The sequence below is a fragment of the Euprymna scolopes genome, chromosome 1, assembly GCF_053919585.1.
Source record: "Euprymna scolopes isolate OS-2025 chromosome 1, ASM5391958v1, whole genome shotgun sequence".
Lineage (NCBI taxonomy): Eukaryota > Metazoa > Mollusca > Cephalopoda > Sepiida > Sepiolidae > Euprymna > Euprymna scolopes.
This window is the reverse complement of record NC_136482.1, coordinates 177,093,625-177,107,988: the sequence shown is the minus strand read 5'-3', so window position 1 is coordinate 177,107,988 and position 14,364 is coordinate 177,093,625. Positions and strand designations below refer to the sequence as shown.

Genomic DNA, 14,364 nt, shown 5'->3' with positions numbered 1-14,364 from the left:
TTTAGGAGAAAAGAAAAAAAAATTGATTACAACATTATTTACCTTTGAACCTAAGCAGTTATTTTTCGACTATCCTTTGACAACCTTATTCAGGTTTATCATTCATTGACGTTTTTGCTTCATATTCAAATATCACTATTGTTGATCATTATGCTCATGAATGTTACCTACATGTGGTCTGAAAATAACAGCAAAGACGATAGTTGAAAGAGAAACAACCATTGGTAACTCTTCATCGCAAACATTCAGTTTTAAACCTTTTCAACTTTGATTCAAATGATGAAACAGCTTATTCATGATAATGGGTACTCGGAAACTTATGAGAACAGGGTTTAAAAAAAAAAAAAAATGTTTTATATTTCGACTTTTTTTTTTTTTTTTTTTTTTTTTTTGTATTTAAACATTAAAACAGAAAAGAAAACTAAATAAAAAAAATACCCCAAAATTTAAATTAAATTTTTATAAATAGTTTAGATTGTGCAGATTCAATAATAAATGAAAATTCAAATAAGGACGTTTATTGATAATTTTAAATGACCAATTCAAAAAGGTGTTCGAGATACATTAAAAGCAGTTTAATTTATTGTTTATATGTTAACAGTTTAAATGTAGACAATTTATACAGAATAGAGTATTCTATAATAAAGCCACATATTTTAAGCTTATGAATGCAAGAAGGGTGGGGAGGGGCAGTATTTTATGATTTCTAAAGCTTTCTTCTAAAGTATAGTCCAATGTAAATAAAATTGTTAGCAATTTAGAATCCTATGAATCGCTTTAATGAAAGTGGAAGAAAATCAGTTAAATTTATTGATCCTAACTTGATACAGGAAACTTTCATATAAATTTACTTAATGGACGAATCCACAAAGATCAAAATTCATCCGTTTGTTATACTGAACTGCTATTAAAATGAATGAATGATTAACCACTTGCTTTTGATAATGAAACAAAGCATTCAATGTGTGTTGAAATTAAAATATTAAGCGTATTCATGGCCATCAAAATTTCTTTGAACCATAGAATGCACCTCGACTTAAAAATGGATGAAAAAAAAAGAAAAAGGGAGGGGGGTATTTTATGGTTTCAGGAATATAGCATATCCTTAATTTATTAGCAGCTTATAAAAACTGATGTTTATTTTTTTAGTAAATCGTCCCCTAAAATATCTTCTTGCAACTAACATTCATCAAGAAAGTAACGTTGAGCATGACAGGAGCAAATTATACATGTAAGGAGTTCATGAAATGTATAAATCTTTTTAATTCGGTTGTTGTCTAAAATCCCCCCCCCCCATACGAAAAAACAAAGAAATCTGCATGATGTACATACTCGTTATGGAAAAAAATATTGTACATCAAAAATCATAAATTAAGTATTTTAATATATTTTTTTAAAAGAAAATAATTTTTAAGTGAATTTGAGTTTTTTCAATGCCCCTTCCCCATGTTAAGAATGGTTTTCTAAAATCTCGCAAAAGTTTGAATTATTTAAAGTTATTCTTCCTTCGACTATTTTCAAATATAGTCAAGATGGCGTGGCAAGATCCTCTCGTAGTTTAGCCATAAAATTTGATTTTGTTATTTGAAAAGAAAACTATTTGATCAATTTACATGATCTTTAATGTATATTTTTTTCCCATCACGGATACGTACATCATAAGAGATTTCTTTTTATTTAACATGGTGAAATTTAGGACAAGCACCAAATATTCTAACCAAACCCCTGATAAATATTCTTAAGAGATTACTAAAATGAACCGTTTTATTATTTATTTTTTATCATTTTTATTTTTTTATTTTTAAACGTTCTGCCTATCAACATTTGTTTAAATACTCTTATTTTTAATCACTTAAATGTTTATCATTAACTGGCTTCATAAACATTCATAAAAAAGTTCTATAGCTGTACAATAAAATAACAAAAGTTTAAAAAAAAAAAAAAAAAAAAAAAAAAAAAGGTGGGGGGTAAATTCAAATGAATATTTCATACAAAGTGAACACTACTGGTCAAGATAGAAAGCATCCAGTACTGCATATAGTTTCAATTATTCAAGCTAGAATCGTTTACGAACACGTAGGGATTGAGAAATTATATTTATAAAATGCCACTGATTAGATTCTTGTTAAACGTTTTTTACAGTTGAATGCCCCCAAATTGTGCAACAGAAGAACTTCTGACAACTCCATTTCTCTACATTCACAATTTTTTTTTTTTTTTTGTTTTTCTTTCTGATTTAAAAAACTTCATTCGCCAAACGATTGGCGAGACACGAGAGAGCAAATCTATTTGTTCTTTAATTCAGCTCTCAGACGTTTTGTTACTCGACCACATGTAAGGCCAGCAATAAAAATGAAGCCAACAAGGGTTATCATAACACCTAAGAAATAATATTTTGCCGGAGAACTGTGCATCTCTGAGAGAATTTCTTTAAAACTTTCGGCAGGAGCAACCTACAATATAATTAAAAATAAAAATATTTTAAAACATTTATCTGCATATTAAGAAAAATTATAGGTCATTTGTAACAAAGTTTAATCAATGTCTTTCATTTTTACTTTAGTGAATCTGTGTGCAACACCTGAAAATGTTCATGTAGCAGATAACTTCATTCATAACACATGCTGAAATTCACCGTCCACGGAAACAAATTGCTGCAGGTACCGGTTCGTGCAGGTTGATAAATTAACTTACCCTGGAAGCAATTGATTTCAATGGGTGAACTGACATAACTATAAAACGATGTATGTCCGCTGCTTAAAACCAACAATTGTACAAAACACAGGGATCTCATCATATGTAAGAAAGATTGCACACAAACACAAGTCTGATCTCTTGTGTGACTGCGGAACATTGTCAACAACAAATCATTAAATCTATTTGATTCTGACTGCAATGCTCTGGCTGGAGAAAATTACCAGTCTTACTATAAAGATTTCCAATAGAAATTGCATCAGATAATGATGTCTGAACTGATAGGCATATCATATTCACTCAGTCATTCAAAATTTTCAAAAGTATGTTCCACATCTAGGCCAACCCATCCAGAGTTGCCTAAGACGTATAGAGAATCGGTTTATTGAAGCTTCCAACAGGCATCATTCACAAAACTTGACTCCAGCATAAGACACAAAGAGAAAGAACAAGTCAAGCATGACAGGTCCTCTTCCACGAGTGAAAAATTTACTTCCACCATGACTAATGTTCATGCAATTTTTCCAAAAGAAATACAAAATAAAATAAATAAATAAAATCCAAGACATGGTTATTGAGAAAAACGTGAATAAATGATTTGGGGGCAATTTTACTCCTACAATGCTCCCTAGGGGGCAACCAGAGTTTTCCTGGAAAATCCGTTCTGGCAAAAATTTACTTTCACCATGACTAATGTTTGTGCAAAGTTTTTAAAAAATCCAAGGTGTGGTTATTGAGAAAAGCGCGAATGGACGAACACAAGTGAATTACTAGGTCCAATCCCTTCTTTGTTGGAGGACCAACAAAAAAATTTAAATGGTAGAAGTAATTTAAGTAGATTTTTAAAAACAGTTTCTACAGAAAATTATGCTAGCTATAATAACAATAACAAAATATGTAACAAAAAAAAAAAAATCATTTTTCATATTTTAAACTCTTTAAATGCATAAGGCTTGTAGAATTTTTATTTTCTCTATCTTAAACTTTTATTTGTATATAAAAGTAAAAGTAAAAAAGCATCTTACATTTGCTGCATATTCCCACATTTCTTTTCGTTGTTGTAATCGTTTACTACATTCTGGTGTTAATCGTCTATTATATTCCAAGGCAGACAATAAACAAGACATTTCTGAAAGAGATCAAAAGGTTCATTTTACGTTTTTAGAACATGCTTTAAGTTATGGCCTGAATATAAAAAATTGATAAATTTTAAGCTTTAAATGAGTATATCAAATTTGTTAATTTATAAATTCGTATTGTGGAGGAGGTAAGAGAACAAGCAACTGATTAGAATTCATTGCTACTAACAAATTACCAAGTAAAAATTCAGTTCTAAGTGACATTCTTCTGGGAGTTGAAGATTCAATTCTTAGTATGGGTAATACTCAGAATATAATTGAATTACTTAAGACTTCTACTCAGTCATGGCTGATGAGACAAGTGCATGTTACCCATGTGATACTATGAAGTTGACAGAGTCACTAAGTGCTGAGAGGGGAGGGGACAATAGATAGGAAATGTCGTACAATACACAAAGAGATGGGAAATAGCAAACAATGAATCTAGGTTTTTTTTTTTTTTTTTTTTTTTTTTTTAGATCAAGCCTTTTAGATTTGATAATGACAATAGAAACCTACAGAATGATAACCAAGGGAACCAATGACAGACACGACGAAAATTCACAAACTCGATATCATATTGAAGCCCCATCCTTCGCTCGAAAAATATCGAAAAATTGGCCAAAAACGTTCATTTTTTCACCCCAAAATTGACAATTTTCGACAAGAGGGGGGGGGGTGTCAACAAAAACGGTCTTCTCGTGACGATGAGCGGTTCTACGCATGTGCGATGAGCGGTTCTACGCATGTGCCAGATGATGGCATGAACTGATTTACTTTAAATAGTTAAAAAACTATACAAATTTCATGTACGTCATGTTAGATCAGTCGATTAGCGCGTTGGTTCATTATCTAAACGTTTTCGGTTCGAATCCTGGTGTGAGATGTCTTTTTTTATTTTTTTTTATTTTTTAAATTTAAATATTGAACCAGTGTTATTTAAGCCATTTTTCACGTAACGTTCGTTTTTTTTTTTTTTTTTTTACTTCGCTTATCCACCCCCGACCACACAGCCAAAAACACCCGGGTACCCACCGATTTTTTTAAATTTTAATATCGAAACAGGCTTATATAAGCCATTTTTCACGTGTTCGTTTTTCTGTTTTCATCGTTCGTTTGCCTTACATTAGGTTTTTTCGTGTTTTTTTTTTTCCCCCCGCTTAAGTGTTAACGTTGTTTTCTTTTTTTACTTCGCTTATAACAAACAAACCTGGTCTTGTCGTTGTCATAACGATCAACGACTTCCAGGCGCGCAGCTGTCAATTTGGTTCTTAAATAAATTCAAACATCTTTCACTAACTCATTCTGGCTAACCGATTGTATTTTCAAACTTCGCCTCAGGGCTTCGGGTCTCAATATGAATCACCCAAATTCATATGAGGATTATCTAATGATTTATTCTTGACTAAACTCTAAAAACAATTGCAAAATATTGTCTGCCTTTACAAAGTTAAATTACTTTTATAAGATGGTAATTTTTTTTTATTATTATACATCTTTAATGACTAATAATACAATATTAATTTTTAAAAACATAACAAATGAAAACCACTTACGTTGTCCCATTCCTGGTAAAACTTTTTCACAATAAATTTGTAGATCCTTCTTACAAGCTGTATGTAAAATTGGATCAACATGTATATCAGCTGATCCTTCATAGACTATCCGAGCAATTTCCTGTTAACATAGCAATAAACAAATTAAAACAGTAGATAAAATAATTACTAAACACGAGTTATGATAAATTGAATCTATTTAAAGTTAATTTCATTTCAATAACAAAAATTGTCAGCTGAAATTAAGATAGTAAATGCAAAACATTTTACAAAAACAGAGAGAAAATAGAGAGGGAAAAAATAGGGAGGGGAAAAGATAAAGAGGGGAAAAGATAGAGAGGGGAAAAGATAGAGAGGGGAAAAGATAGAGAGGGGAAAAGATAGAGAGGGGAAAAGATAGAGAGGGGAAAAGATAGAGAGGGGAAAAGATAGAGAGGGGAAAAGATAGAGAGGGGAAAAGATAGAGAGGGGAAAAGATAGAGAGGGGAAAAGATAGAGAGGGGAAAGATAGAGAGGGGAAAGATAGAGAGGGGAAAGATAGAGAGGGGAAAGATAGAGAGGGGAAAGATAGAGAGGGGAGAAAATAGAGTGGGGAGAAAATAGAGTGGGAAAATATAAAGAGAAAAAAATAAAAAAGGAGAAAAAAATAAAAAAGGAGAAAAAAATAAGGAGAAAAAATAAAAAAGGAGAAAAAAATAAAAAAGGAGAAAAAAATAAAAAAGGAGAAAAAAATAAAAAAGGAGAAAAAAATAAAAAAGGAGAAAAAAATAAAAAAGGAGAAAAAATAAAAAAGGAGAAAAAATAAAAAAGGAGAAAAAAATAAAAAAGGAGAAAAAAATAAAAAAGGAGAAAAAAATAAAAAAGGAGAAAAAAATAAAAAAGGAGAAAAAAATAAAAAAGGAGAAAAAAATAAAAAAGGAGAAAAAATAAAAAAGGAGAAAAAATTAAAAAAGGAGAAAAAATTAAAAAAGGAGAAAAAATTAAAAGAGAAAAAATTAAAAAAAGAGAAAAAATTAAAAAAGAGAAAAAATTAAAAAAGAGAAAAAATTAAAAAAGAGAAAAAATTAAAAAAGAGAAAAAATTAAAAAAAAATTAAAAAAGAAAAAATTAAAAAAGAAAAAATTAAAAAAGAAAAAATTAAAAAAGAGAAAATTAAAAAAGAGAAAAAATAAATAAAAAAGGAAGTGAGATTTGGAAAAAGAGGGAAGAAAAGTAAAAATAACTGGGTGTGATTCTTTTCCTTATTTTCTTTTTCTTTCTCTCCTCCTTTCTTTCTCCCCTCTTATGTTAATATTCAAGTGTTAGTGAGAAAAACAAAATTTTTAAGTTTTAAAAACCGATAATACCAATTTTGTAAGTCATTTTTGCACCAAATATATTCGTCAATAATATGCTTTTATTATCAATGCATGCAGATTAAATTTCAAACTAGATACACTTTTACCATTCACAAACATGGAAGAATTGATGGCATATGAACCATTTTTATTATTTGAAGTTGAAGTACATTAACTATTGTAACTGATTCAGTGAACACAAGCTGCCTTTTTTTTGTCAATAGCTCAGAGTTAATTTATGTTACTAAACAGCATAAACTAGATATTGTATCCATTATGTTGGTTAGCCCCCCACCCCACCCCTTATTGCAAGTATTATAATAAAAATGCAAAATGAGTGCAAATTTTATTTATTTTTCTTAATATGTTAATTTTTTGTGGAAGGGAGGGGTGTATGAACAGATGTGTATAGTATATGAATCAGTATATTTTTGTTGGGGGTGGGGGCATAGCTCCCATAGTATTATCGTCCACTTTCTCACTTATTTTTCTACACTTTCATTACATTATATCATCATTAATTCTTTTTCTTACCATATGAACTCTGATAAAGTGTAGAAAAAAAAAGTAGGACTATTTCTTTTAATGTAGCTATACAATTGAGAACAACATCTCCATTTTCTAGCATGAAATGGACTTTGTTTCAGGCGAGAGAGGAGTAGGGTGAATTTATGCGGTGGTGGTGAGAAGCCAGTTAGAGTATCCTTCCCTTCTCTGAAGAGCAACTAGAACAAACCACTACTGACCTTCAAATCGAATGAAACAATTGAGAATTGTTATATTGTAATATATCACAGAAGCTGACAGATTCATGTTCAGATTTTAATCGCCCCTTTAAATGCAATTGTTTGTATCACTCTTGCACTTGGTTCATGAGTTATATTTTCCAGGTAGTTATTGAAATTCTTTTACGAGTCCAGTTGCTCCTATAATTACTGGAATGATGGAGATCTTCCTAAGATTCCAGTTTCTTTTCATGTCATATGTAAGACCTTGGTATTTCGTTATCTTTTGCCTCTCAATTCTTTTTAACCAAGCATCATTGAGGACCCCAACTTCTAAGTATACCTTTATGAAATAAATGAATGTGGTAGATCAGATGGCTAAATTTGAACTCTGCTGATTCTATAATATGTGTAGTATCCATTAGACGACTTTTGACCCCCTTCCCTTCCATACACACTCACACATGTTCTAGAAAAGTATTTCTGGAAAAGATTGCATATAAACTTACTTTAATACATTGTTTATTTGTGATGAGACCTTTTTGCAATTTTTTCTTTAAGCATTCCGACACTTGTCCTTTTCCATCATCTTCAACCTCATATGGTTCGTTCAATTTCTTTTCAGAATCTAAAGTATCTTCAAGGCAAAACTGTTTTATCTAAACATCAAAATGGAAATAAAAATGTTAAAAAACACTTTTTTAAACATCTAAAAATCAATGCATAAAATAACATGGTCAGTTGATCAAAACTAACTGAAATCAAAAATGAATTACGTAATATGTGGGTATTTATGAATAGCAATGCAGAAAAACTGGAATGATGAAAGAAAGTATGAACTAAATCAATAACAGGATTTGCTTATGAATTTTCAGAAAATATACTTTTCAAAACATCTTTCACATTAAATCAGTAAATATGGAACTTGCTAAATATTAATAAAATTATCTGGAATGGTGCAACATCTTTGATAATTTCAAGAGTGAACCCCCTTTTCTAAAAAAGGATACAAAAGTGGAGTCATCAAACAGAAGAAAAATAAGGATTTTTTTTTTCATTACATTCAGCCTTCATAAATATTCACATACCTGTTTACCAACAATGCTTCAAGCAAATTACATTTGTGTGTGTGTATATATAAACCGAACAAATGCGTTTTTTGTTAGTAAATAAACATCATTTAATTACAAATTTTCGGTTTCTAAAGAGACCTTTTTCAAGTAGAGATATTTAAAGTGTTTTTTATTTTTTCTTCAACATTGTTCTGTTTGGCATTTTTCACAACCACGAATCTCTGATGTAATGAGATTTCTGTTATATGTAAGTCTGAGGGGTTGTGGTGTGGGCTTGCCTTTGGAGGTCATTGAAAGCATTTGAAAAATTTAAATATGAAAGTCTAAATAAAACCGAACAAATGCATTTTTTTTTTTTTTTTTTTATTTGTAATTAAATAAACATATTGTTTATTTAATTACAAATTACAGTTTTAATTTACAAGAGTTGATAATTTTCTGATGTTCATTTCAGAACCATTTAGTGTATTTATAGCAATAAAATGCACTCTCCACCAACATTGTAAATCAACATTTGTGCAATAGTAAAAATATTTTCTCCTACATAAAAGCTTTAAAATAATCTAAGCATCCAAAATTTTTCTAGTGGTTATATTGCAGTTAAAATTAAATGTATATGAAATAAAGACATTGAATGATGACATTTAAATTTGATTAAAAGAATAGACATTAACATTTTCAATGTTTAATGGCTTCAAATTCATGCACAAAACTTGCTTCCATGTAAGAAAAAGCAATATCAATCTTAGAAATTAATAGTTGCAAGTTATTTATTAAACCTTTTAGAATCGTTATGTTAATTAGCTATTCTATTTCTTATAATGAATATATTTCATGTTCATTCAGTGTTTTCTTCATTTAAATCAAACTCAGCATTTACACAAATACTGATAACTTATAAAGGCGCAAAGGCCACAGGAGGATAAAAGGTAATGAGTGTTAGGTCATCGGAGAGACAACACTAATGATCGATAGTGGTGAAAACTGGACTGAATTTTATTGATCAACAAAAACTTGTTTACATTGGACTTAAAAATGACTGTTGCGGTCAGCAAGCAAGCAGCCTCGTGGTATAGAGTTCCGCAGTTGAGCAGTTAGAGAAAATAAATTTTGTTCATAGAATTTTCATTTAGTTTTAGGAACAGATAGAGAATAGGAGAAATTGTTGACACTGGTTGTAGCTAAATGAGTGTTGTGAATGTAATAAAAACGAAAAAAACTATATTTAACATTTAAAAACTTAGTTAGGATTACAGACACCAAACCTACATAAATTGTGTCTAAGGAATCTGAACAGTGTCAATTTGATATGGCTGTTGTGAGAGATAAGATTCTCCAGTGATAGCCAGTTGGTAGATCTAAACTTTACAAAACAAACTCCCATAAAAAGGTAATTCAGAAAATGTTTGCAATGAATCTTGTGCTGGTTAATTATCAGGTTTTCAAAAATGCAGCAACTTATATAGAGTTGTCACATGACTTCTGACTAGATTATGACTCCAAGGTTGTCACCCTACCTCATGACACAAACATACTGAAATTCTCCAGAAGAAAAACTGGAGAAAAAAAAAAAGAAAAAAAAAAAGAAAAAAAAAAGTAAATTAAAAATTAAAGATCAAACATTCGAATTTTTTTTTTTTTTTTTTTTTTTTAGGTCTTAATTTTTAATTCATTTTTTATTTTCATTCCTTTTCCTCATTTCATGAACTCTTTGCATTAAAACTTTTTGCATTTACGACTAGTTTTCATATGCTTTTTCAATTTATGCCAGTACCAGCAAATTCATACCTTTGCTATAATATTCATTTGCTAATATCTTTCCTCTGATGAAAACACATTTCTTTGAAACTCCATGGAGTAAGGAAATTTTAATATTTCTTATTTCAGCATCTGTCGGACAATAAATTCATGTAAAATATAATTTACAGTCTTAAATTGTGTTCTTCGATGACAAGCTCTATGTTGATTGTATTAAACTTATTTGGTTGGGATATTAATGTTTATATTTGCTTTGAAGTTTACAAAAGCTTTTGGCTTATAAACTTAATTTTTACTTCTGGATTTCAACTTTAATATATATATATATATATATAGTCTTTGAAGTTTTTAACATTTGAAACTATACAAAAATTACTTTTTATCATTCGTTAAAAAAAACCATCTAGTCAGTAAGTCATTTAATCACCTGCAATCACTGCATCAACTCTCTCGAATTTACTATAATACCAATTTTTTTTTTCTTTTTTTTTTTAAATTTTTCAAGGGATCATCAGTTGTTTACCATGAAACACTGTTTCGGGGATTTAAAAACAAAACAGTATATTACATCATGATATATATATATATATATATATATATATATATATAAAGAGAGAGAGAGAGAGCAAAAATGGTAATTAGTAAAAACATGAAGAAAGTGCTCAATACTATTGCAGAGCAAATATATATTTTTTTTATTTTATTACCGTTTTATCTGCTTAGTTACACATATTTCGGTTACCAAATCGTATTAACGATCCAGCAATTTTGTCAGACTTCAACAGAAGTTGCTGGATCGTTGATACAATTCGTTAACAAAGCAGATAAAACAGTAATAAAATTAAAGTATATATATATATATATATATATATATATATATATATATATATGTATAAAGAAACAACTCAATATTTCTTTAGAAGTTTCGAGAGAAAGCAAAGCTCTTACCTCTGTATGACATGCTTTAGCAAGTATTGGATCTTGTTGATAATCCAATGCAGCTTCTTTTATTATTTCTTCAATTTCATATTCACAATTTTTTGACAACATCTAAAAAAATAAAACAGTAAGTTTGATTATATTTTTAGTATAAATTTGCTTCTTCAAATTTTATTATTCAGAAGTGAACTAAAAGTGACTTATACGTATAAAAAAAATATTCAATAAGTTTTAATTTATTAACATCTATTTTACATGCTGATTTGTGTTGGATGGAAAGCTTTAATATTATATATATATATATATATATATATATATATATAAAATATTCTTGTTCAAAAAGTATGCTATACTAAACAACAAAAAAAAAAAAGAAAAATATGTATGGTGTATGTACCGGTGATGAAATAAAAATCAATAGTTTTATAATAAACTAATAGGGGATGCCCTATAGTAAAATACAAGGGGTGTGCAATAAGTAATACCCCTGACCCACTTCCAGTTGTATGATCTAACTGAAATTTTTCATGTGCAATAATTTATATCTGTACAGGTTATGTGGCAAATTACAGCTTTGAACTAATTGTGGTTTCTGTTTTACAGGTGTTTAAACTGAGTCAAGTGTGAAATGAAGCCTGTTGAATGTCGAGCAGTGATCTGGTTTTTGTATTTGAAAGGACGCATACCACAGGACACTTTTGATGAAATGAAAGAAACTTATGGTGATAATGCCCCATCATATGACCTTGTAAATGCTGGCATCGTGAATTCAAACATGGCTGGAAGTGTGGAAACAGCTCCCAGACCTGGTCGTCCCTCTTCTGCCATTGATGAGGCATCTGTGTCAAGTTGAGGCTGCCATTTTGGAAGATCGGCACATTACTATTTGCCAAATAGCACAAGATGTCAAGATTAGTACAGGTCTGTGGAAACTGTCATTCATGACCATTTGCATAAGGTGTCTGCCAGATGGATTCCCAGGTTGCTCACACCATTCCAGAAGCGAGAATGCGTTGAGTGCTCGAGGATGAATTTGGAGATGTGCCAAGAAGATGAGTCAAAGTTTTTCAAAAGACTGATTACACAGGATAAAACCTGGGTCCATCACTATGATCCAGAGACCAAAGCCCAGTCAATGCACTGGAAGCACTTGGACTCACCACGCCCAAAGAAGGCAAGGGTGCAGCCCTCTGCTAGCAATGTCATGCTCACAGTCTTCTGGGACCAGGACGGAATAGTGATGACAGATTTCCTGACAAAGGGTACCACAATTACAGGAGCCTATTATGCTTCACTTTTGAGGAAATTAAGGGAAGCTATCAAAATCAAGAGGCGGGGCAAGATCAGCAAAGGTACCCTCTTCCTGCAGGACAACGGTCCGGTCCACAACTCGCATGTCGCCAGATCAGAAGCACGGGTGTGTGGTTATGAAATCCTCCCTACTCTCCTGACCCTGCACCCTCTTACTTTCACCTTCTCTTCCCAGCCATGAAGTTGTTTTTGAAATGAAAGCGTTTCCCAGATGATGCAGCCTTGATTTCTGAAGTCACGTTGTGATTGAAGGACCAACCTGGAGTTTTCTACAAAAACGGTCTCCAGAGCTGCATCAAACAATGAGAGAAATGCATAACTCTGGGTGGTTCCTATGTAGAGAAAGACTAATAACTGTGCCAAATTTCGTTGCTCTACGGCTATGGGAAGTGGGGCAGGGGCATTACTTATTGCACGCCCCTCGTATGCTTTAAATATATCAATTCAGGCAAATTTCATATTTATTATTACGGAGCCAATTTTCTATTGAATATTGCACCTAATATATAGTATTGGTTTAAAAGTTAAAAAAAAAAAAAAAATTTGGATGCCATCAGAATCGAAACCATTATATTTAGAGTTCAGCCAGGTTTCTTACTGTTTGAGCTATTGAGAGATAGATAAAAAACATTTAAAATTAAACCACTTCAAGCTATGAATGAATTTGTGCATGCGTAAAAATAATAGAAATATATTGGCAAGTTGAAATGAACATTTTGCCTTTCAACTTACCGACATTTCTATACACGTTATTCATCCATCCAAACAAAGATTTTATTCATTATGAACTATCCTTAGTGTATGATTACTATTTTCTGTTAATTTCAGTGTTATGTGACAAGTAGTTATGCAGGAATTTATCGATCAAATATTTTCACACACACCTGCTTTATATACATAAATAAAATCAAATTTTATGAATATTCCAGGAGTGACTGTTTTGCCTGCCATTTTGAAAGAATGCCAAAAACAGGAATAACTTAATTCAAACCTATTAGATTTATATTGTAAATTATTTTCTTATTAAAAAAAAATCTATGTTGTTTTTGGAATATATTTTCATCACAGGTAAACACATCATACAGATTTTACTTATTTTTGCTTTTTTTTTTTTTAATATAGGAGAAACTCTAGACAAGAATCAAGAAATCTACCCTCCTTTCGTAAGAATTGCTTGAGATATGCAAAAGTAGATCTAACAGCCAACCAAATCTTGCCTGGAGAGAATTACAAAAATACATGAATGAATCCATGCCTTCCAGAGAAACCAAGGAAGAGATAACCTTCGTTTTTGACATGTTTATGCATATACCCACGCAAAGCACAACCTCCCGTAACATGTTAACCATAACTTGCACCTAATTCCTGGTTGAGCCCAGCAATAGGATACCATCAATAAATCTCTGCTTATTTTATGAGTTTTTAAACTCAACTGTAACTAATGGATAAATCCCAGAGATGCTTAAATGAAAAAAATAAATTTCAGCCTACAGCACAACTAATTATCAAAGCCTCTACTGAAAATACAACACAAAAATGAAAAAAATAATTTTTTTAGGTTCTTCTCCAGAATGGCCCCATATTAAAAAGTAAAATAGAATAATTTGTACTATGTACGTACTCATGATGAAATGAAAATATATTGTTAAAAAAAAAAAAAAAAAAAAAAAAAAAAAAATCAAATTTTATGACAATCAGAGAAATGATAGTCTCGCCTGCCATTTAAACAAAGGGAGAAAATTCAATAGTGATTATTAACTTAAAAATGATCTTTAACAAAATAAAACCACTTGATTAATTTATGTAATTTTTTTTTGTTTTTCCCCACTGGTACATACAGGTTTTTCTTCGTT

General features: G+C 30.5%; 1 protein-coding gene across 2 annotated transcripts in view; it reads right to left on the bottom strand.

Annotated features, from left to right (window-relative positions):
- Nucleotides 1-1,666: 1,666 nt before the first annotated feature.
- LOC145277765 (Golgi apparatus protein 1-like) overlaps nucleotides 1,667-14,364 on the bottom strand; it is a 173,553-nt gene continuing 160,855 nt past the window's right edge. For both annotated transcript variants that reach the window (XM_080129516.1, XM_080129507.1), the window contains exons 21-25: nucleotides 11,210-11,311; nucleotides 7,940-8,089; nucleotides 5,369-5,489; nucleotides 3,720-3,823; nucleotides 1,667-2,453 (exon numbers count right to left, since the gene is read on the bottom strand). In XM_080129516.1, coding sequence (XP_079985642.1) covers nucleotides 2,286-2,453; nucleotides 3,720-3,823; nucleotides 5,369-5,489; nucleotides 7,940-8,089; nucleotides 11,210-11,311 — 645 coding nt within the window. In that variant the 3' untranslated portion in view covers nucleotides 1,667-2,285. The remainder of the gene's footprint in view (nucleotides 2,454-3,719; nucleotides 3,824-5,368; nucleotides 5,490-7,939; nucleotides 8,090-11,209; nucleotides 11,312-14,364) is intronic.